At 47.9% G+C, this 24739-nt stretch overlaps 1 protein-coding gene across 2 annotated transcripts in view; it reads right to left on the bottom strand.

The window, feature by feature from the left end:
* The window catches only part of PRDM15 (PR/SET domain 15), a 69467-nt gene that overhangs the window by 37939 nt on the left and 6789 nt on the right, over positions 1-24739 (bottom strand). For both annotated transcript variants that reach the window (XM_061422225.1, XM_061422234.1), the window contains exons 2-5: positions 13566-13611; positions 12952-13045; positions 11411-11564; positions 8923-9175 (exon numbers count right to left, since the gene is read on the bottom strand). In XM_061422225.1, the coding sequence (XP_061278209.1) occupies positions 8923-9175; positions 11411-11564; positions 12952-13045; positions 13566-13611 (547 nt within the window). The remainder of the gene's footprint in view (positions 1-8922; positions 9176-11410; positions 11565-12951; positions 13046-13565; positions 13612-24739) is intronic.

Below are 24739 nucleotides of genomic sequence, written 5' to 3' on the forward strand. Positions count from 1 at the left end.
GACTTTATTTTTCTGGGCTCCAAAATCACTGCAGATGGTGACTGCAGCCATGAAATTAAAAGACACTTACTCCTTGGAAGGAAAATTATGACCAACCTAGATAGCATATTTAAAAGCAGAGATGTTACTTTGCCAACAAAGGTTCGTCTAGTCAAGGCTATGGTTTTTCCTGTGGTCATGTATGGATGTGAGAGTTGGACTGTGAAGAAGGCTGAGCACCGAAGAATTGATGCTTTTGAACTGTGGTGTTGTAGAAGACTCTTGAGAGTCCCTTGGACCGCAAGGAGATCCAACCAGTCCATTCTGAAGGAGATCAGCCCTGGGATTTCTTTGGAAGGAATGGTGCTAAAGCTGAAACTCCAGTACTTTGGCCACCTCATGCGAAGAGTTGACTCATTGGAAAAGACTCTGATGCTGGGAGGGATTGGGGGCAGGAGGAGAAGGGGACGACAGAGGATGAGATGGCTGGATGGCATCACTGACTCGATGGATGTGAGTCTCAGTGAACTCTGGGAGTTGGTGATAGACAGGGAGGCCTGGTGTGCTGCGATTCATGGGGTCGCAAAGAGTCGGACACGACTGAGCGGCTGACCTGGGCCCCCCCGGGGCAGGCGCTTCTGCAGGGCAGTGCCCCTACCCCTCCTGGTACCTTCACCGGAGTCTGGGTCGGAGGAAGACGACCAGGGCCCATGGAACACAGAGGGGGATCCTGGCTGCGTAGACTCTTTTAAAAAAAATACTGATGCTCTTGTGAGTCCTCAGAGTTAGGAATGTAAGAGAGAAGAACCTTTGTTTTCTATTACAGGTGGAACTAGTAGTCAAGAATCCGCCTGCAATGCAGGAGACGTGAAGAGACATGGGTCCGATCCGGGGGAGGGAAGATACCCTGGAGTAGGAAATGGCAACCCACTCTAGTATTCTTGCCTGGAAAATCCCACGGACAGAGGAGCCTGGGGACTGCAGTCCACTGGGTTGCACAGAGTCAGACATGACTAAAGCGACTTAGCACATGAGCACCCACAAGTTAGTCACTAAAGGGATGTTGCCTGTAAGCTTAAATTACACATCATGGCCCATCCCTGGGAACCCTGCCTCTCAGGGTTTGAGAGGCAGCTTAATGAACATTAAGCTGAAATACCTTTGTTTAGCTCACAGGAAACACCCTGACCAGGCTCACCTGTGAATGGCTGCAAGAAGGAAGAAATTAACACATCCCCTCTGGAGGCTGACTGGAACCAGGAAACGCTTGCCTTCATTCCCTCCCCTTTTAGTACAAAAGAGGCCTGAATTCTAACTCAGAGAAGATGGTTCTTTGGGACACTGGTCCACTATCTTCTAGAACCTGCTGTCTTTCCAAATAAAGTGACTATTCCTGCCCCAACAACTGTCTCTCGATTGACTGTGCAGTGAGCAGTATGAGCTTGGATTCTCTAACAGGGACGTTCAAAGCAAATGTATGTTCATGATATCCTGGCCCAGGAGACTGATTTCTCTAAACCCCACATGGCAGCCTGTCAGGGCTGGACAGAGGCCACCAGCTCTCACCACCACCTCCACTCCTGTCTGTGTGTAGCTTGTGTTGACACTCAGGACCCATCACAACGCCCATCAAAACACGCTGGGGCCACCCACAAAGCAAGACCCTCCAGGGCTGTGACTTGCGCATGCCTTCAGTTACTAGGAAAAAGCACACCTCTTTCTGTATCAAAAACCAGCAATAAGGCTGCAAAAGATGGAAGGAAAAATGGAGACCACCGCTACAACTATTTGCGTGCCTTTTCTGAGTCTTCGTCAGATAACAAGAGATTAGAAATATAAGTGGATGTGAAATTTTCGGTTATACCAAAACTAGAACAGAAAGAGCAGACAGTGAGCAGCACAGAAGCAGGGCATGTTCTCGGGAGGTGCCCTCTGGCTCAGCCTCTGCTCTCGCCTGCGCCTGCTCTCTGGGGAATCCGTGGAAGAGCATCAGGAAAAGGTGGTCACAATTGAAACCAAAATCCCGTATCTCACTCACCTTCCCCAACACACACGGTCTAAAGAGGGCAGAGTACTCTTGCACAGGAGAGTTTCAGAGAAGGAGGCTGAGGAGGGGTGAGCAGGCAGCTCCTTCTAACCCAAATGAGTTGCGGTCACCACACCACGAGGTCCCCGCCCAGGGGTGGAATTCACGCTGACCTGACCTGGGGCAGGAAACCTTTTTCTTTAGCTGATGTCCGGAAGCGGAAGCGGGACTGACAGGACCAACTAGAAGAACCAGTCATGACTGCTGTCCTCTCACTGAGGGCAGTGTTCTATTTCACAAAAACTATCTTTAAAGGTAAAAATTATGAGAAAAAAAAATATTAGCCAACGATCAGGAGGCAACTGCTGATCACAATCACGCACGTCCAACAAGACAGACACGTCTATGCAAAATGAAACGACGCTGTGGGGGAGAGGCAGCGATGACACGGAAGGCTCCCGGCAGACAGTCACCAAAACAAGTGACGAAGACCGAGCACGCGGTGTGCCAGCACGCGAGGCAGGACCTCAGCCTCGCAGAAACGCATGGCTGCGTAAACAATGGAAGAGAAACGGCGTAAGTACAAGGACAGGGGATGGATACTGGTCACCAGGGGACGGGGTACAGAGTCATACGAGGGAACCTTCTGGGGTGATGAGAACATTCCATATCTTTTTTAAAACAATAAGTTTGAATGTTTGTTTTTTAATTTCTTTGGCTGTGCCAGGTCTCAGTTGCGGCATGCGGGATCTTTAGTTGTGGCCTGCAAACTCTCAGTTGTAGTATGGGGGATCTAGTTTCCTGACCAGGGATGGAACCCAGGCCCCCTGCGTCGGAAGCAAGGAAGCTTACCCGCTGGACCGCCGGGGAAGCCCCAGACCATTCTCTATCTTGATTGCAATGGAGGTCCCGCAACTGTGGACCTTTGTTCAAACTCTGATACCGCCCACTAAAATCACTATTTTATTGTTTGAAAACTATATGCCCACTGTGTTGGTTTGTAAAAACTGCTAGAAAATGCCAAGCAAAAATCCCAAGAGTCATTAAGATGGTGCTGTTATACGTAATCAAGAAGTTCCTCAAGTGTTAGGAAATGTATTTACAGCTCACCTCTTTCACTAGGAAAGTGATTTTGAAAATCTGACGCTGACAGCTGACTCTAAATCCTACACGCCTGCTGGCTGAGACCACGAGGCTTCCTGGGCTGCCTACTTCATCGGCCAATGGGCCCAGATGTGTGTAAAGAAGAGAAATTAACCTTCATGGACATTCAATGAAAACATGTGATTAGGAAAGTAAATCCAATACCAGGGGAAAAAAATTTATAGATTAAGTTTTGAAAGAAGTGTGTGTCACTGCTCCTTCAGGTGGAAGGAAAAATACTTCTGTATTTAAATGTCTATTCTGGCAAACTGGCGTAATACCTGTATAATTATTAACAGTGCCCAATGTTCTTAGAAGCCCAGAGGTGGAGTCATGACTACCCTGGTGTTCCTGAATGAGAGCAGTCAGGACAGGGTGGAGAGGCAGATGTGCTGGATGACACGGTTCCAAGGTGATTTCATTAAGATCTGTTCTATCAAACTCAGCCCCCGATTAAGGAGCTCTCCTACAGAAGAAGGCAATGGCACCCCACTCCAGTACTCTTGCCTGGAAAATCCCATGGACAGAAGAGCCTGGTAGGCTGTAGTCCGTGGGGTCGCTAAGAGTCGGACATGACTGAGTGACTTCCCTTTCACTTTTCACTTTCATGCATTGGAGAAGGAAATGGCAACCCACTCCAGTATTCTTGCCTGGAGAATCCCAGGGACAGGGGACCCTGGTGGGCTGCTGTCTATGGGGTCGCACAGAGTCGGACACGACTGAAGTGACTTAGCAGCAGCAGCAGCAGCAGCTACAGGTTAAAAAAAAGCCAACAGGACAACTGTCACTCTGATTGTTGTTCTTCAGTTGCCAAGTTGGGTCTGACTCTTTGCAGACTATCTCCTGGAATTTGCTTAAATTCATGTCCATTGAGTCAGTGATACTACCTAACTATCTCATCCTCTGCTGCCCTCTTCTCCTTTTGCCCTCAATCTTTTCCAGTATCAGCATTTTTTCCAATGAGGTGACTCTTCACATCAAGTGGTCAAAGTACTGGGGCTTCAGCTTCAGCATCACTCCTTCCAATGAATATACAGGGCTGATTTCCTTTAGGATGACTGATTTGATCTCCTTGCAGCCCAAAGGACTCTCAAGAGTCTTCTCCAGCAGCACAATTTTAAAGCATCAATTCTTTGGCACTCAGTCTTCTTTATGGTTCAACTCTCACATCCAGACTGGAAATCCCATAGCTTTGACCATACAGACCTTCGTCAGCAAAGTGACGTCTCTGCTTATTAATATGCTGTCTAGGTTTGCCATAGCTTTCTTCCAAGGAGCAAGCACCTTTTAATTTCATGGTTGCAATCACCATCTGCAGTGATTTTAGAGCCCCAAAATATAAAATCTGTCACTGCTTCCACATTTCCCCTTTCTATTTGCCAGGAAGTGATGGGTCCAAATGTCATGATCTTAAGTCTTTCAAATGTTGAATTTTAAGCCAGCTTTTTCATTCTCCCCTTTCACCTTTACCAAGAGGCTCTTTAGTTCCTCTTCACTTTCTGCCATTAGAGTGGTATCATCTGCATATCTATGGTTGTTGATATTTCTCCCAGCAATCTTGATTTCAGCTTGTGCTTCATCCAGCCCGGCATTGCACATGATGCATTCTGCACAGAAGTGAAATAAGCAGGGTGACAATATACAGCCTTGTCACACTTGTTTCCCAATTTTGAACCAATTTGTTGTTCCATGGCTGGTTCTAACTGCTGCTTATTGACCTGCATACAGGTTTCTCAGGAGACAGGTAAGGTGGTCTGGTATTCCCATCTCTTGAGGAATTTTCCAGTTTACTGTGATCCACATTGTCAAAGGCTTGAGCACAGTCAATGAAGCAGAAGCAGATGCTTTTCTGGAATTCCTTTGCTTTTTCTATGATCCAGCATATGTTGGCAATTTGATCTCTCATTCCTCTGCCTTTTCTAAATCCAGCTTATACATCTGGAAGTTCTTGGTTCATGTACTGCTGAAGCTTAGCTTGAAGGAATTTGACCATTATTTGCTAGTGTGTGAAATTAGTGCAATTGTGTGGTAGTTAGAACATTCTTTGGCACCACCCTTCTTTGGGATTGGAATGAAAACTGACCTCTTCCAGTTCTGTAGCCACTGCTGAGTTTCCCAAATTTGCTGGCATATTGAGTGAAGCACTTTCACAGCATCATCTTTTAGGATTTGAAATAGCTCAGCTGGAATTCCATTACCCACACTAGCTTTGTTTGTAGTCATGCATCCTAAAGCCCACTTGACTTCACACTCAGTATGTCTGGCTCTAGGTAAGTGACCATACCCTCATGGTTATCTGGGTCATTAAGACCTTTTTTGTACAGTTCTTGAGTGTGTTTTTGCCACCTCTTCTTAATCTCTTCTGCTTCTGTAAGGTCCTTAGTATTTCTGTCCTTTATGGTTCCCATCTTTGCATGAACTATTCCCTTGATCTCTCCAATTTTCTTAAAGAAATCTCTAGTCTGTCCCATTCTATTATTTTCTACTACTTCTTTGCACTGTTCATTTAAGAAGGGCTTCTTACCTCTCCTTGCTATTCTCTGGAACTCTGCATTCAGTTGGGTATATCTTTCCCTTTCTCCCTTGCTTTTTGCTTCTCTTTTCTCAGCTACTTATAAAGCCTCTTCAGACAACCCCTTGGCCCTTCTTGCATTTCTTTTTCTTGGGGATGGTTTTGGTCACTGCCTCCTATACAATGTTACAAACCTCTGTCCACAGTTCTTCACTAGCACTGGCACTCCATCTCCTAGATCTAATCCCTTGAATCCATTTGTCACTTCTACTGTATAATCATGAGAGATTTAATTTAGGTCGTATCTGAAAGGTCTAGTGGTTTTCCCTACTTTCTGCACTTTCAACCTGAATTTTACAGCAAGGAGCTCATGATCTAAGCCACAGTCAGCTCCTGGCCTTGTTTTGCTGACTGTATAAAGCTTCTCCATCTTTGGCTGCAAAGAACATAATCAATCTGATTTTGGCATTGACCATTTGGTGTTGTCTATGTTTAGAATTGTCTCTTGTGTTGTTGGAAAAGGGTGTTTGCTATGACCAGTGTGTTCTCTTGGCAAAACTCTGTTAGCCTTTGCCCTGCTTCATTTTATACTCCAAGGCCAAACTTGCCTGTGCTCCAGGTATCTCATGACTTCCTACTTTGGTATTCCAATCCTCTATGATGAAAAAAGTATCTTTTTTTTGGTGTTAGTTCTAGAAGATGTTGTAGGTCTCCATAGAACCGTTCAGCTTCTTCAGCATTAGTGGCTGGGGCATAGACTTGGATTACTGTGATATTGAATGGTTTGCCATGGAAATGAACAGAGATCATTCTGTAGTTTTTGAAACTACACCCAAGTACTGCATTTCAGACTCTTGTTGATTATGAGGGCTACTCCACTTCTTCTAAGAGACTGTTGCCCAGAGCAGTAGATATATATAATGGTCATCTGAATTAAATTCACCCATTCCCATCCATTTCAGTTTACTGATTCCAAAGATGTCAGTGATCACTCTTGCCATCTCCTGTTTGACCACATCTAATTTACCTTTATCCATGGATCTAACATTCCAGGTTCCTATGAAACATTGTATTTTACAGCATTGGACTTTACTTTCACCATGAGACATATCCACAACTGAGAACTGTTTCCACTTGGCCTAGCCGCTTCATTCTTTCTGGAGCTTTTAGTAATTGCCCTCCACTGTTCCCAAGTACCATACTGGACACCTTCCGACCCGGGGTCTCATCTTCCAGTGTCATATCCTTTCGCCTTTTCATACTGTTCATAGGGTTCTCGTGCCAAGAATACTGGAGTGGTTTGCCATTCCCTCCTCCAGTGGACCACGTTTTTGTCAGAACTCTTCACTATAACCCATCCGTCTTGGGTGGCCCTGCACAGCATGGCTCATAGCTCCAATGAGTTACACATGCTCCTTTGCACTGACAAGGCTGTGATCCATGAAGAAGAAACTCCAATATGGGGAGTAACCTCTATGCTGGCTTTGACCTTGAAAGTCATGAGGCATGTGCCATACACAACCGATAACGTCAGACCCTAACAACCGAACCCTGACGTGCAGTCTAGGCTGGTCACATGGAATACGGAATCCAGGACATAAGGAAACCAGGTCAGTAAGATGCTGGTGACCCTGGAAGCAGTTGGGGAGCTGGCTTCATCCCACCCACTGCGGGTGCCTCTGGGGGGTAGGGCAAGGTACCCAGTTTTAGCAAATCCAGAGGGTGGGTCTAGGAGCAGTCTGGTAAAAAACCAAGGGTCTCTCCAAATTCCTTCTGTCTCCTTTCCTATCAAAATAAAGAAAGGCCCCTCAAGGCCAGTGTCCCTCTGCAAACACCCCTGTGAAGATGTAAACCCTCTGCTGCCATCAGGCCCCATGTGCAGCCGTCTGTCTTTCCTGGGGAATCCCCAGAAGCTCAGCACACCACCACCTGCACCCAGCCTGTACTCACTGAAGGAACGCCCTGGAAATTCACGTCTACCCAGAGGTTCTGGGTAGGGGTTTTGAAGAAGTAACCAAGGCAAGGCAGGTGAGACTGGATTTGGGTGGTCCTAAATCCAGTGACTGGTGTCCTCATAGGAAAAGGACCCAGAGACCCAGGGAGAGATCCCGGCAGGGACGAGGTGATGCAGCGACCAGCCAAGGATCGCCAAGGGCCATCAGCAACACCAGAGCTGGAACAGGGCCGGAGGAACCAGCCCTACCCACACCTGGATCCTGGACTTCAGGCTTCCAGACTGTGAGACAGGACATTTCTCTCATTTAAGCCCTGGTCTGCAGTGCTCTGAGAAACCGTGCGGGCCACTTCATGGACCCCTCCCTCCTTGATACTGCTGGGCAAGCCCACCTGGAGTGGCTCCCAAACCTCAGCTACGATGTAGGGGTCATGGGACAGCCCAGAGCCCCCCAAACTTGTTACCCCTCTTGCCCTACCAAGCCATCTGTAACCCACAGTGCTCAAAACAAAAGAGATCATTTCCTTGTCAGAATCCTGTGGTTTGGGGTCAGGAGGAAAGTCAGCGTCTGCTTCTCCCCAAGAGGAATTCATCTTAGAGGCAGCCACAAGCGTGTCCACCCCCGGCAGTCCCAGGTGGGGTGTGTGAAATCCCATTCACCCAGGTCACAGCCCCACATGTAAGCCATTCACAAGGTCAGGTGGGAAGGACATGCACCCAAAGGACCTACAATGGGGGTGGAAAAGCCTTAAGTCCACCCGCCCCTTACAAGGTCAGACGCCCCAGTTCGGGGTGGCAAGCCCTCATCTGATTTGCTTCTCCATACGATGCAGGTGAATCACAGGTGTCCACTAGGTCTTTCTCTGACCACCCCCCCCCCCCACACACACACACATATGCACACCCCAACCTCTAGGAGAAGGCTGCTGGAGCCAGAATCCGGGTTCAAATCCTGATTCCTTCACTCTCTGCTCTGTGACTCAAGGCAGGTTTCTTAACCTCCCTGTGCTCCATTCCCTCTGCCCAAACCCTGGGACCATAACCTGACCCCAGAGGATGGGCAGGTGAGTGATGTGGGAAGCCAGAGGACCGAGCTGGGAATGGAGCTGCCGCCAGCAAGCCTGGCCTTGGGCGAGCTCTTCTAACAGCCTCTCAGGCCAGGCAATCAACATGCACACCAACTAACCCATCTGCATTCCCCACCCCCGCAGGCCTGCCCAGCTGGACGCCTCTCACTAACATCAGGTTGCTGTGCAAGGCAGGGGCAGCAGGACAGCGGGCAGGCTGGGGGCAGGGGCCACCACATACCCTGGAGCCCGGGGCAGGCCTGCCTCAGCATGGGCTTGTCCATCCTCTTGGCGTAGAAGGCTGCGTACCACACACGCAGCTCGGTGCCTGGGGGGATGTCCCTGGAGGTGGTGAAGTAGACATCGCTGCCGTGCTGGAAGGCTGTCAGGTTCTGGTGACCTGGCTCCGCTGCCGGCCGAACCAGCATCATCCAGTTGCAGTCGTCCTCGTTGGAGGTGTCAAAGCACACGGGGTGCCCATCCTTCTGGAACACCTGGCGGGGGGAGCGCAGACCACCGCAGGGCCGGGTGGGGGCTGGTTATCCACCAGTGTGTGTATTAGCGTGCACACACGTGTGTGTGTGTGCATGTGCGCACGCAAGGGGCTACTGAGTGACCAGTCTAGACACTGCCACATCAGGGCACTGCACGGACCTGTTCTACACTGATAGGTGTCCACACTGATGGGCGGGCAGAGGAGGACCCCCGAAACAGGTCAGACTGGTCACAGGCAACAGGGAAGCAGGAGGCACAACTAAAGGTCAGGTGTCAGGGGGAGGCCTGAGTTCTTAGGTGGGAACTGGGGTGCCTCATCTCCACCTGTGGTCCAGGCGGGTACCTGGTCACGTGTGCTCTGCTCCTGTTCCAGGATGCACGAGGAAGCCTGAGCTCTACTCCCAGGTCAGGAGTTCTCAGGAGCCCTGAGTGCTACGCATGGTCCTGTTGGGAATGAGGACACCTCAGGTCTACCTGTGGTCCAGGTGTAGGACCTGGACACTCAGCTCTAATCAGTTTTCAAGTGGGCATGAAGACACCCGAGTTCTACTCCTGGCCCAGGGTGTCAGGGGAACACCTGAACTCTATACCTGGGCCGGGTGTATCAGGATACCTGAGTTCTTTTCCCAGTTCTGTTGCAACTATGTTCAATGACTTTGGCAAAGTTTCTCAATCCCTTTTTAAAAATTTGAATTATTTATTCATTTATTTATTGACTTGTTGACCATTCCAGGCGGCATGCGGGATCTTAGTTCCCAGACCAGGGAGTGGACCTGTGCACCCTTCAGTGGAAGTGCAGAGTCTTAACCACTGGGCCATGGAAGTCCCATTCCTTGATCTTTACAAGCTGTGCCTTCATCTAAAAAGCAGCACCATCACTTTATGGATGGAATGCAGGCAGGGACGAGGGGGAGAAGCCTGAATATTTTGAAGTTCAAAGTAACCACATGGAATGGGGGCTCCAGTCCCCTATTTGCTGATGCAATTGTTGTTTCCTCATTATAGAAAGAAATCTCCCTTCTTCTCCTGCCTTTTCCTGTAGGGGCACCCCACTGCTAAGAGCTGGAGAACCCCCTCTGAGAAGGGGAGGGGGTGGAGGGGGCTACCAGGTGCCTAATGCCTCCTAGTTGGTACAGGGGCTGCTCCCAGTTGGCCTTAGCCTCCTCCTGTGGGCATAAAGGTGCCCCCAGCACCCAGGTACCCAACACTGAGCCTGTGCTGGAACAACTCAACACCAGACACAGACCTTCGGAATCTTGAGTCACTGAAAGAAACCAAAACAGGCACAAAGGGCTTTTTCAAAGAGGCCTTGGCCAACCATGGGCCCACAGCGATTACTCCCATCAGCCCCGGGACTCTTGACATCACTCCTGCACATAAAACAGCCTTTCTTTCTTTCCTTTCTTTGTAAACAAATCAAGTCCCTTTCCTTTCTCTCTGCCATGCTGAAATCTCCCTTGTAAACTCAGTTCTCTGAGGACTGTCGAGTCCCCACGGTCAGCTGGATCATCTCTGTCACAAAACACTTGGGTCTCTGCTAAGGGTCTCCAGGAAAGCTTGCCTCTGGGGCTCACTGCTGCCCGACCAGCGCCTGTTCCTCTCAGTTTATTTCATGGGTGTTTCTGAAGGCTGGCTGCGGCTGAGCCCTCTGGGCATGGGGCCAGAGCTGTGACCCATACTCACAACCCCAGCCTCGCGGCACCTCTGGGGGTCTCACTTTAAGTGATCAAGTCCTCCCTGTGATTTTCTTCCATTTCCTTTTTCTCAGTGTCACACAGAAGCCATCATCTCCCTGTCTGATGTGCTTTTCAGAGTTGCCAAATTTTGCACTGGTCTCTCATCAACACAAAACACCTTCCTTTCAAAAGAGCCTTGCAAACTCCACACAGGTGTGAAATCCCCACGCGGTTCTGCAAATTCCACAGAAAGCCCCTCCTACAGCCTGCACTGGGGTGGTAGGGGGGCTGTCCATTCTTGCCTATGTTTTAAATATACTCTTATGAGTTTTGCAAAATACTAACTTAACTCATGCTCTTGTGATATAAAAATAAACTAAAAAAAAAAAAAAGAAAAAGAAACACTGTCTTGGAAATTCAGCAGAACTACAACACCTAGAGCTGTCTCTATGATGTTTGTAAATCACTGAACTCTTCAGTGAGCATCACCCTCACACACCTGCACGCAAGGAAGGTCACAAACACGGGTGCCACAGCCCCCACCAGCCCAGCGTGTACCTTCAGTGGAAACGCGGACTCCTTCTCCCATTTGGCGACGCGTCGCGACTCAAAGGGGCCGAACTGCGTGCGCTTGACGAGCTGGGTCACGGCAAACACCCCCTCAGCTCCGTCTTCCAGGCGTCTGATCTCCAGGTTGGAGGGAAGGGATGACCTAGAGATGAAACAAAGCAAGAGAGTCTCGGCCTCCAGTGCCCACTGGCCAGGGTGCCACCCTCACCAGGGACAGAGGGTTAGGACGATGGAGAAGGCTGCTCCCGCTGGCCCCAGAGCAGCTGATGGAGAGGCAATGACTTGAAGATGTGTTTATACTCCCCACCCAGGAGACAGAGCCAATGCTCACATGCATGCATACACACACACACACACACCCCCTAAGTGGGCCCATAGAGAGGGAGGGAGGACCAGAGAGAGACCATGAAGAGGTGCCACGTGGAAAGGACCACGGGAATGACAAGACCAGAAGAGGGTTTCCCGCGAGGCTGCGCTGGGCGAGGTTCATCACGAATGTGGCCTTTCTAAGTCAATTCAGACAATGTTAAGGAGAGGACACGTGTATCCTGGTGGGAGAGGAAGGGAGGTGTGTCGGCAAGGACCTAGCGTGAGCCAAGACCAGGGCACGCCTGACCCACGTCTGGGGTGGGGTATGGACCCCTCACAGGAGCGGCAGGAGGCCAGTTGAGATGAGGAACCCATCCGGGAAGGACTGATGGCTCCCACTGGAGGTTTGTGGGCAATGGGCAACCACTGAAGGGTCTGGAAGAGCTGGTCAGGTCTGTGGTCTGGGCCAAAATAGGAATCTCTCTGCTCTGCACAGGTAAGTCACAGTCAAACTAGTTGGGAGGCTTCTAGGAACAGCAGTGATGACAGCCTGAGTGCCAGCCCATTCCTAAAGCAGATGTCGTGATGACAGCCACGTCTGAGGGGCCACCCTCTCCTCTTTACAGATGAGACAACCAGGATGCCTAGAGGGGCATGTCTCGTCCAGGTCCAAACAGCTACCACATGGCAACAGGGCTGCAACCTGGGGGCCCCACAGGGGACACGGTCCCCCAACCCCAGGGAAACGTGGACTGGCAGAGCCACAGAGCCCCTGCACCAGATCTAGGTGCTCGTCCAGCAGCTACTCCCCCTTTGCCTAGCCACCTGTACTCACTGCCCACAGCTCCAGCCCCCAGCCAGGCATGTGTCAGACAGCAAGCCTGGGTTCGAACCACAGGGGAGACTGAAGGAGCAGACCTACAACCTCAGCCGTGGTCACCTGGTGTATAAACCAACTCAGCGCCCCAGCTGAACCAGGAACTAGATAAAAGATATTGACCAGGAAGCCTCTTCCTTGACATGCCCAGGCTCATCCCCGGGGCAGGTAAACAGCTTGCAGTGGATGGTGGCTTCGAACAAGAGGACGATCCCTCTCCTCCTTATTTGCTGTCTCCTCCTTTTGTGTAGACACCGAGGTGGCCAGGCTCTCGCCACAGGTGACAAACAGACAACCCTGTTTGACAGGCAGGATGGTAAAGACAGCTGGAGGGGTCACTCACCTGGCCCTGCTTAACACGAAGGAGTCTTTGACCATGACCACCGGGCCCAGCTCAGGACATTCAGAGTCGTGGTACTGGCTGCAGTCCTCACACCCTGAAAACAGACATCCTGGCATCAGGGGAGGGGGCATCAAGAGGGGAGGGAGACGCCCACAGAGCATCCCACAGCCCGGGGGTGACCCACAGCGCTCCCCACAAGTGCAAAAAGAGAGCAACACAGGACACGAGCCCCCAGGAGAAAAACCCAGCTCCACGGCACGCAGCAAGGCTGACCGAGTCAGCTCTATGGGGACGCGGGACAGCGTCTCAGTCAACGAAAACTCACCAACGTAACCCGTTTCTCATAAATCGAACATGCCGGAAACCCTTCTAAAACCTGGGATTACCTTTCTGAGTCTGCTGCTACCCTTGTCCCAGTGCCCTTTGCCGGGAGTTCTGGGAAAGCAGATTCTTTTAAAATCGGACCCGGTAGCACATTTCATGTCATACACTGTGGTTCTTAGTAACAGGGAAAATCCCATCTAAAAGGAGACAGCTTTTCTCTACACAAAGACCAGACGTGCACGTGACTCTGCCTGCTGGTGAAGGTGGGCCACGGGCCCTGCAACACTTACAGATGAACATGATCTCTTCATTCCCGTCCTCAGCCATCGCCGCCACCTGCCAGGACACAGTGGCACATTAGTGAGCAGCTTTGGGCCCAAGGCATTTTTTTTTTTTTAATTTATTGAGTAAACTTGATTTACAAAGTGGTGTTAATTTCTGCTACACAGCAAAGTGATTCAGTTACATATATGCATGCGTGCTGGGTCACTTCGGTCGTGTCCAGCTTTTTGTGACCCTGTGGACTGTACCCACCAGGCTCCTCTGTCCATGGGATTCTCCAGGCAAGAACACTGGAGTGGGCTGCCGTGCCCTTCTCCTTCAGTTATACATACAATTCTTCCTTACATTCTTTCCCACTGGCATTTTTGATGATTAATATTTTTTAATTGGAGGATAATTACTTTACGAGGTTGTATTAGTTTCTACTGTATAATGAAGTGAATCAGCTACATGTATACATATATGCCCTCCCTTGCGGACCTCCCCTGACCCCCATCTCATGCCTCGACGTCACCACAGAGGACCAAACTGAGCTCCCTGTGCTTCTGGACCTAGAGTCCATCATACAGAGTACAGTTAGGAAGAGAAAAATTTCACATATGAATGCATATATGTGAAAGCCAGAAAAATGATACAAATGAACCTATTTTCAGGGGAGGAATAGAGACACAGATGTAGAGACATGTGAACACAGTGGGGGAAGGGGAGGACGGGATGTATCGGGAGATTGGGATTGACATATGTAAGTTACTGTGTGTAAAATAGCTACCTAGTGGGAAGCTGCTATAAAGCCAGAAAGCTCAGCTCAGTGCTCCACTTGCATATTTTTTTAGTATTTATTTATTTGGTTGCACCAGGCATGTAGAATCCAGTTCCCTGACCACGGATCGAACATAGGCCCCCTGCACTGGGGGCATGGAGTCTTAGCCACTGGATCGCCAGGGAGGTCCCCCTCCATTGGCATTTTTTAAAGACAGTTCCTGCTCCCACGGACAAAGGAGCCTGGTAGGCCGAGGTCCATGGGGCCGATAAGAGTCAGACACGACTGAGCGACTTTACTTTCACTTTTCACTTTCATGCATTGGAGAAGGAAATGGCAACCCACTCCAGTGTTCTTGCCTGGAGAATCGCAGGGACGGGGGAGCCTGGTGGGCTGCCGTCTATGGGGTCGCACAGAGTCGGACACAACTGATGCAACTTAGCAGCAGCAGCAGCTAATGGCCCCCTAAACCATATACAGAGACTGACTTTGTGATTAGAAAAAAAATTTTTTTTCCATTTTGTTTTTTTGGTCACATCATGTGGCTTGCAGAACCTCAGTTCCCTGACCAGGAATAGAACCCGGGCTCTCGCAGTGGAAGCACAGAGCCCTAACCACTGCATAGTCAGGGAATTCCCTGACTTGGTGCTCCAAAGGCAACATGCAGTACGGTCCTCTTTATTGTGGGATGGGTTTGGGCCTTGAAATGTTTCCTCACCCAGAACGATGTTGCTTTTAACAAGCCACATGTGTGCATGGCTCTGGATTTAGGACACTGTTGTGAAACCTGGCTTTCACCTTTCCCTAGCAGCCATCCGCTTCCATATGTAAAATACATGTTGTTGTTGTCCAGTCGCTCAGTTGTATCCGACTCTTGCAACTCCGTGGACTGCAGTATGCCAGGCTTCCCTGTCCTTCACTATCTCTCAGAGCTTGCTCAAATTCATGTCCATTGAGTCAGTGATGCCATCCAACCATCTCAACCTCTGTTGCTCCCTTCTTCTCCTACTTTCAATCTTTCCCAGCATCAGGGTCTTTTCCAATGAGTCCACTCTTCACATCAGGTGTCAACAGTACTGGAATTTCAGCTTCAGCATCAGCTTCCAAAGAACACCCAGGACTGATCTCCTATAGGATGGACTGGTTGGATCTCCTTGCAGTCCAAGGGACTCTCAAGAGTCTTCTCCAATACCACAGTTCAAAAGCTTCAATTCTTCAGCACTCAGATGAAAGTGAAAGAGGAGAGTGAAAAAGTTGGCTTAAAGCTCAACATTCAGAAAACTAAGATCATGGCATCCGGTCCCATCACTTCATGGCAAATAGATGGGGAAACAGTGGAACAGTGGCTGACTTTATTTTTCTGGGCTCCAAAATCACTGCAGATGGTGATTGCAGCCATGAAATTAAAAGACGCTTACTCCTTGGAAGGAAAGTTATGACCAACCTAGACAAATATTCGGAGAAGGCAATGGCAACCCACTCCAGTACTCTTGCCTGGCAAATCCCATAGATGGAGGAGCCTGGTGGGCTGCAGTCCATGGGGTCCCTAGGAGTCGGACACGACTGAGCGACTTCACTTTCACTTTTCACTTTTATGCACTGGAGAAGGAAATGGCAACCCACTCCAGTGTCCTTGCCTGGAGAATCCCAGGGACGGGATTCCCAGCCCTGGTGGGCTACTGTCTATGGGGTCACACAGAGTCAGACACGACTGAAGTGACTTAGCAGCAGCAGACAACATATTAAAAAGCAGAGACGTTACTTTGTCAACAAAGGTCCGTCTAGTCAAGGCTATGGTTTTTCCAGTAGTCATGTATGTATGTGAGAGGTGGACTATAAAGAAAGCTGAGTGCCGAAGAATTGATGCTTTTGAACTGTGGTGTTGGAGAAGACTCTTGAGAGTCCTTTGGACTGCAAGGAGATCCAACCAGTCCATCCTAAAGGAGATCAGTCCTGGGTGTTCAGTGGAAGGACTGATGTTGAAGCTGAAACTCTAATACTCTGGCCACCTGATGTGAAGTGCTGACTCATTTGAAAAGACCCTGATGCTGGGAAAGACTGAGGGCAAGAGGAGAAGGGGACAACAGAGGATGAGATGGTTGGATGGCATCACCAACTCAAGGGACATGGGCTGGATAGACTCCAGGAGTTGGTGATGGACAGGGAGGCCTGGCGTGCTGCGGTTCATGGGGTCACAAAGAGTCGGACACGCCTGAGCGACTGAACTGAACTGAACAGCTTTCTTTACAGTCCAACTCTCACATCCATATGTGACTATTGGTAAAACCACATCTTTGACTATACAGACCTTTGTCAGCAAAGTGATATTTCTGCTTTTTAATACACTAAGTTTGTCACAGCTTTTCTTCCAAGGAGCAAGTGACTTTTAATTTCATGGCTGTAGTCACTCTCCACAGTGATTTCTGAGCCTAAGGAAATAGTCTGTCACTGTTTCCATTGTTTCCCCATCTATTTGCAGTGAAGTGATGGGACTGGATGCCATGATCTTAGTTTCTTTAATGCACTGCCATTTAGAGAAAGCCAGTTTCCACGCGGCCACTTCTATTCTCCCTGCCTCACAGGACTGTGAACGCCTCCAGGGCAGCCTTGTCTCACACGACCTCTATTTTTCTCCACCTGCTAACCTCTGCGAAACATCGCATTTCTCACATTTCTCTCGGGGACTAAGGCACCACCTAACATCATCGAGGGGAGTCCTCCTGCTCTCCACAAAACCTTTATCACATCCGGTCACTTCTATTTCTGGTTCAACCTTGAGGTTCACCTCCATAGCAGGCAGCCACACCCAGCCCCACTACCTATATATTTGTGGGCAATCTGAACATGTTCATTCTGGGGTCTCAGACTCCTGACCCATAAAAGGGAAATTAAGATGCCCACCCCATATAGCTTTGGGGGGAGTATAAAGTGAGATACACCTGGTGTGTGCCACTCAATAATAGTTCCTCTTCCCCCCCACCCTTCCATCCCCAATTAAGTCAACCCAGTACATCCTTCCTGTATCCCACTCCTGGCCAAGACCATCTGTGGTACCATATGCAGGCTTGCATACTTCCTGAATGCTGATTCCACATGCCCTCTGTCCCATTCCCATCCCCAGGAGCTATTAAAGGATGAACAGCAGACAATGCAAAGTCCAAATGAAAATGCAGATTTGCTGAGCACATAATTTCATGAGCAGAGTAGAGGACAGAGTTGAAAATTCCACCACCGAAGTCAATTAGTTACAAGGAAATGAGGCAGAGACGGGATTTCCAATTTGCCCTTAAAATGCCAAGGATCCATAACCAGGGCATATTTTCCCCCAAACACAGCACAGTAGCTTCTGTTCCTGGGAACACACCTTTACAAGATGTCTCAAGTGCTTCAGCATGTTTAACTTGGGGCTTCCTGCCTGATGGCCTGCACAGGCAGGGTCAGAGGTCAGCCTGGAATGTGGGCAACGGCTGGTCACAGGGCAAAAGAGGAAGGACAAAGAGGAAGAAACATGTGGAAACCCACTTTCGTGAGCTGCTGAGGTGCCCTCAGGGGCCTAAGAACCGTCTGCCCACTGGCAGGAACCACTGACCTCCACTGGTCACATTCAAGGAAGTTCTCAAGAACACTCCCCAAACTGAAGCCAGATCATGGCAGAACACAGGATTCCCACAAAGCTGGCAGCATCAGAGGGTGCAAACGACGGGAACCACTCTGGCCTTTCTTGAGGCCTGATGTGGCCACCTGCCTCTGGTCTGGCCTCTCAAGGAGTCCACTTCCTGGCTATTATAAGTGGTCCTTCTATGAACACTGGGGTGCCAGAATCTTTCTGAATTACAGTTCTCTCCCAGGGATATACCCAGGGACTGCTGGATCATATGCTAGTTCTCAGTGCTTTAGGGAACCTCCATGGTTTTTTCCATAGTGGTTGTACCAACTGACATTCCCTCCAACAGTGTAGAAGGGTCCCCTTTTCTCTACACCCTCTCCATCACTTGTTGTCTGGTTCCTGCCAGACTTTTCAGCAATGGCCATACTGACCAGTGTGAAGTGATACTTCACTGCAGTTCTGATCTGCATTTCTCTAACAATTAGTGATGCTGAGCATCCTTTCACATGCCCATTTGCCATCCCTGGGCTTCCCTGGTGGCTCAGATGGTAAAGAACCTGCCTGCAGTGCAGAAGACCTGGGTTTGATCCCTGGGTCAGGAAGATACCCTGGAGAAGGGAATGGCTACCCACTCCTGTATTCTGGCCTGGAAAATCCCATGGACAGAGGAGCCTGGTCTGCTGCAGTACAAGGGGTCACAAAGAGTCAGACATGACTGAGCAACTAACATTTGGCCATTCCTAGGGATCTCTTCAAGAAAATCAGAGATACCAAAGGAACATTTCATGCAAAGATGGGCTCGATAAAGGGCAGAAATGGTATGGACCTAACAGAAGCAGAAGATATTAAGAAGAGATGGCAAGAATACACAGAAGAACTGTACAAAAAAGATAATCACGATGGTGTGATCACTGACCTAGAGCCAGACATCCTGGAATGTGAAGTCAAGTGGGCCTTAGAAAGCATCACTATGAACAAAGCTAGTGGAGGTGATAGAATTCCAGTTGAGCTATTCTAAATCCTGAAAGATGATGCTGTGAAAGTGCTGCACTTGACATGCCAGCAAATTTGGAAAACTCAGCAGTGGCCACAGGACTGGAAAAGGTCAGTTTTCATTCCAATCCCAAAGAAAGGCAATGTCAAAGAATGTTCAAACTACCACACAATTGCACTCATCTCACACACTAGTAAAGTAATGCTCAAAATTCTCCAAGCCAGGCTTCAGCAATATGTGAACCGTGAACTTCCTGATGTGCAAGCTGGTTTTAGAAAAGGCAGAGGAACCAGAGATCAAATTGCCAACATCCGCTGGATCATGGAAAAAGCAACAGAGTTCCAGAAAAACATCTATTTCTGCTTTATTGACTATACCAAAGCCTTTGACTGTGTGCATCACAATAAACTGTGGAAAATTCTGAAAGAGATGGGAATACCAGACCACCTGATCTGCCTCTTGAGAAATCTGTATGCAGGTCAGGAAGCAACAGTTAGAACTGGACATGGAACAACGACTGGTTCCAAATAGGAAAAGGAGTTCGTCAAGGCTGTATATTGTCACCCTGTTTATTTAACTCATATGCAGAGTACATCATGAGAAATGCTGGACTGGAAGAAACACAAGCTGGAATCAAGATTGCCAGGAGAAATATCAATCACCTCAGATATGCAGATGACACCACCGTTATGGCAGAAAGTGAAGAGGAACTCAAAAGCCTCTTGATGAAAGTGAAAGTGGAGAGTGAAAAAGTTGGCTTAAAGCTCAACATTCAGAAAACGAAGATCATGGCATCCGGTCCCACCACTTCATGGGAAATAGATGGGGAAACAGTGGAAACAGTGTCAGACTTTATTTTTCTGGGCTCCAAAATCACTACAGATGGTGACTGCAGCCATGAAATTAAAAGACGCTTACACCTTGGAAGGAAAGTTATGACCAACCTAGATAGCATATTCAAAAGCAGAGACATTACTTTGCCAACAAAGGTTCATCTAGTCAAGGTTATGGTTTTTCCTGTGGTCATGTATGGATGTGAGAGTTGGACTGTGAAGAAGGCTGAGTGCCGAAGAATTGATGCTTTTGAACTGTGGTGTTGGAGAAGACTCTTAAGAGTCCCTTGGACTGCAAGGAGATCCAACCAGTCCATTCTGAAGGAGATCAGCACTGGGATTTCTTTGGAAGGAATGATGCTAAAGCTGAAACTCCAGTACTTTGGCCACCTCATGCGAAGAGTTGACTCATTGGAAAAGACTGATGCTGGGAGGGATTGGGGGCAAGAGGAAAAGGGGACGACAGAGGATGAGATGGCTGGATGGCATCACTGACTCGATGGATGTGAGTCTGGGTGAACTCTGGGAGTTGGTCATGGACAGGGAGGCTTGGCGTGCTGTGATTCATGGGGTCGCAAAGAGTCGGACACGACTGAGTGACTGATCTGATCTGATGACTTCCTTTGGCAAAATGGCTATTTAGGTCTTCTGCCCACTTTTTGACTTGTTTTTCTGTTACTGAGTTATACAAGCTATCTGTATATTTTGGAAATTAAGCCCTTGTCAACTGCATAATTTGCAAATATTTTCTCCCATTCCATAGGTTATCTTTTCATTGTGGTTTCCTTTGCTGTGCAAAAGCTTATGAGTTTGATTAGATCCCATTCGTTCATTTTTGCTTGTATTTCTATTGCCTTGGGAGACTAAGAAAACATCAGTATGATTTATGTCAGAGAATGTTTGGGCTATATTCTCTTCTAGGAGTTTTCTGGTATCTTGTCTTTATGCCATTTTGAGTTTATTTTCATGTGCAATGAGAGACCATGGTCTAACTTCATTGTTTTACAAGTAGCCATCCAGCTTTCCCAATGCCAGTTACTAAAGGGACTGTCTTTTCTCCATTGTACATTCTTGCCTCCTTTGATGAAAATTAATTGACTGTAGATACTTGGGTTTGTTTCTGGGCTTTCTACTCTGTTCCATTGATTCACAGGTCTGTTTCTGTGCCATACCAAGCTACTTTGATTAGTACACCTTTGTAATATTATCTGAAGCCTGAGTTATGATGCCTCCAGCTTTGTTCTTCTTGCTCAGGATTGATTTGGCAATTCTGTGTCTCTTATGGTTCCACATAAATTTTAGGATTATTTGTCTATGAAATATGTCTCCAGTCATTTGATAAGGACTGCAATCAATTTGTAGACTGCTTTGAGTATTACGGCCATTTTAACAATACTATTTCTTCTAATCAAAGAGCATGGGCTATCTTTCCATTTCTTTAAACAATATTTAATTTCCTTTATCAGTGTTTTATAGTTCTCAGCATATAAGTCATTCATTTCCTCAATCAACTTTATTCCTAAGTATTTTTTATGCAATTTTAAACAGGATTTTTTTTTAACTTTCCCTTTCTGATATTTCACTGTTAGTGTAAAGAAGTGCAACAGATTTATGCATGTTAATCCTGCATCCTGCTACTTTGCTGAATTCATTTATCGGTTCTAGTAGTTTTTGTGTGGCATCTTTTTTGTTGCTGTTCAGTGACTAAATTGTGTCTAGCTCTTCATGACCTCACGGACTACAGCACACCAGGTTTCCCTGTTCTTCACTATTTCCTGGAGTTTGCCCAAACTCATGTCCATTGAGTTGGTGATGTCATCCAGTCATTTCATCCTCTGTTGCCCCTTCTCCTGCCCTCGATCTTTTCCAGCATCAGGGTCTTTCCCAGTGAATCAGCTCTTCCCATCAGGTGGCCAAAGTACCGGAGATTCAGCATCAGCCCTTCCAGTGAATACTCAGGGTTGATTTCCTTTAGGATTGACTGCTTTGATCTTCTTGCAGTCTAAAGGACTCTCCAGAGTCATCTTCTCCACCACAATTTGAAAGCATCAGTTCTTCAGCACTCAGCCTTCTTTATGGTTCAGTGCTCATAACCATACACGACTACTGGAAAAACCATAGCTTTGACTATATATGTACCTTTGCTGGCAAAGAGATGTCTCTGCTTTTTAATCTGTTATCTAGGTTCGTCATTTTAAAAAAGAAAGCAGAGACATCACTTTGCCAACAAAGGTTTGTTGTGATTTTGGAGCCCGAGAAAACAAAGTCTTTCACTGCTTCCACTTTTTCTTCCTCTATTTGCCATGAAGTGATGGCACCAGATGCCATGATCTGAGTTCAGAAATACTGGAATGGGTTGCCATTCCCTCCTCCAGTGGACCATATTTTGTCAGAACTCTTCACTACAACCTGTCCATTTTGGGTGGCCCTGCATGGCATGGCTCATAGCGTCATTGAGTTACACAAGCCCCTTTGCCATGACAAGGCTGTGATCCATGAAGAAGTAGCATCTTTAGGTTTTTCTATATATAGTATCATGTCACTTGCAAATAAAGACAATTTTACCTCTTCCTTCCAGTTTGGATACCTTTTCTTTTTCTTTTCTGATTGCTGTGGCCTGCACTTCCAATAACTATGTTGAACAGAAGTGGTGAGAGTGGACACACTTGTTCCAGATTTTAGCAAGGAGGCTTTCAGCTTTTCACTGTTGTATATTACATTAGTGATGTGTATGTCATAAATAGGTTTTATAAAGAAGCCTCCTGAAGTCTGTGCTATCCTGGAAAAATCCCTTTGGTGCGTGGAATGCTCCTTTGTAGAAGGGAAGTTCAGTCTCCAGACTTTTTCAGCATGTAAGAAATCCTAGAACAAGGGACTGTAGATAGTACTCTTGTAGGGGGAAATGACAGAAAAATTCACAAAGTGTGAGATTCAGCCATTTTAACTACTGATCCTGGAGATACGTACCTTACACCAGTGGTTCTCAAAGTGTGGTCCCTGGACTAGCAAACAGTAACACCAGCAGCACCTGGGAATTTCTTGAAAAGGCAAATTCTTGGGTCCCTCCCCAGACCTGCTGGAGCAGCCTCTCTGGGCTGGGATCTCCATACTCTGCAAACCGTAAGGTATTTGCAAACCTTTAGGTTATTCTGATGCAGCTCAAGTCTGAGAACAGCTGCTTAACCTTAAATCTTTTTAAAACTTACACGGCTGCCAAAAGAAAACAAACAGCAACTGTGATCACTGGAGGACCACGGTAACAGTGCCAGGAAACCTGTGATCGCTGGAGGACCACAGTAACAGTGTCAGGAAACCTGTGATCGCTGGAGGACCACGGTAACAGTGTCAGGAAACCTGTGATCGCTGGAGGACCACGGTAACAGTGTCAGGAAACCTGTAATCGCTGGAGGACCACAGTAACAGTGTCAGGAAACCTGTGATCACTGAAGGACCACGGTAACAGTGTCAGGAAACCTGTGATCGCTGGAGGACCACGGTAACAGTGTCAGGAAACCTGTGATCGCTGGAGGACCACGGTAAGTGTTAGGAAACCTGTGATCGCTGGAGGACCACAGTAACAGTGTCAGGAAACCTGTGATCACTGAAGGACCACAGTAACAGTGTCAGAAAACCTGTGATCACTGAAGGGCCAGGGTAACAGTGTCAGGAAACCTGTGATCACTGGAGGACCACAGTAACAGTGTCAGGAAACCTGTGATCACTGAAGGACCACAGTAACAGTGTCAGAAAACCTGTGATCGCTGGAGGACCACGGTAACAGTGTCAGGAAACCTGTGATCGCTGGAGGACCATGGTAACAGTGTCAGGAAACCTGTGATCGCTGGAGGACCATGGTAGCAGTGTCAGGAAACCTGTGATCGCTGGAGGACCATGGTAGCAGTGTCAGGAAACCTGTGATCGCTGGAGGACCATGGTAACAGTGTCAGAAAGCCTGTGATCGCTGGGGACCACGGTAACAGTGTCAAGAAACCTATGATCGCTGGGGACCATGGTAACAGTGTCAGGAAACCTGTGATCGCTGGAGGACCACGGTAACAGTATCAGGAAACCTGTGATCACTGGGGACCACGGTAACAGTGTCAGGAAACCTGTGATCACCGGAGGACCACGGTAACAGTATCAGGAAACCTGTGATCGCTGGAGGACCACAGTAACAGTGTCAGGAAACCTGTGATCACTGGGGACCACGGTAACAGTGTCAGGAAACCTGTGATCACTGGAGGACCATGGTACCAGTGTCAGGAAACCTGTGATCGCTGGAGGACCACAGTAACAGTGTTAGGAAGCCAGATTCATCCTGAATGTCAGTTAGGCTCAGGTCAGGATGACCTGTGTGTAACTTGGTGAGAAACGGTTTGAAAGGAGGGGTGATGTGGAGCAGATGTTCTCTGTGACAACTGAGGTTTACGAGGCAGCCCCCGTAATGATAACTGTTAGGAAATGATTCTGAAAAGAAGATTAAAGTGGGAGGAGTCACCCTACCTGACTCAAACTTAATTATAAAGGGACAGCAATGAGGACTCAGGTTTAGCTGGAGAGACAGAAGCATAGGTCAATGGAAATGGAGAACAGAGTCACACAAATATGCTCAACTGATTTTGAACAAAGGGTAGAAGGAGCTCAACTAAAGAAAGATGGTCTTTTCAACAGTGCTGGAGCAACTGGACATGCAGAGGCAAAAAAAAAAAAAGAACTGTGACCTTACATCTTACACAAGGATTAATTCCTAACAGACAAGAAACTTAAAAGGATAAGAAAATCTTTGGAAACTAGGGCTAGCCAGCTTTTAGACTTGTTACCAAAAGCATAGTTGACTAAAGGAAAACTGATAAATGGGACTTCACCAAAATTTAAAGATTTTGCTTTACAGAATTCACTGTTAAGAGGATGAACAAAGTAAAGAACCAGAGACATTTTAACAAACCATGTATCCATATGTAAGATACGCAAAGAACTCTTAAAACCCA

Source organism: Bos javanicus, chromosome 1 (assembly GCF_032452875.1).
Source record: "Bos javanicus breed banteng chromosome 1, ARS-OSU_banteng_1.0, whole genome shotgun sequence".
NCBI classification, from domain to species: Eukaryota; Metazoa; Chordata; class Mammalia; order Artiodactyla; family Bovidae; genus Bos; species Bos javanicus.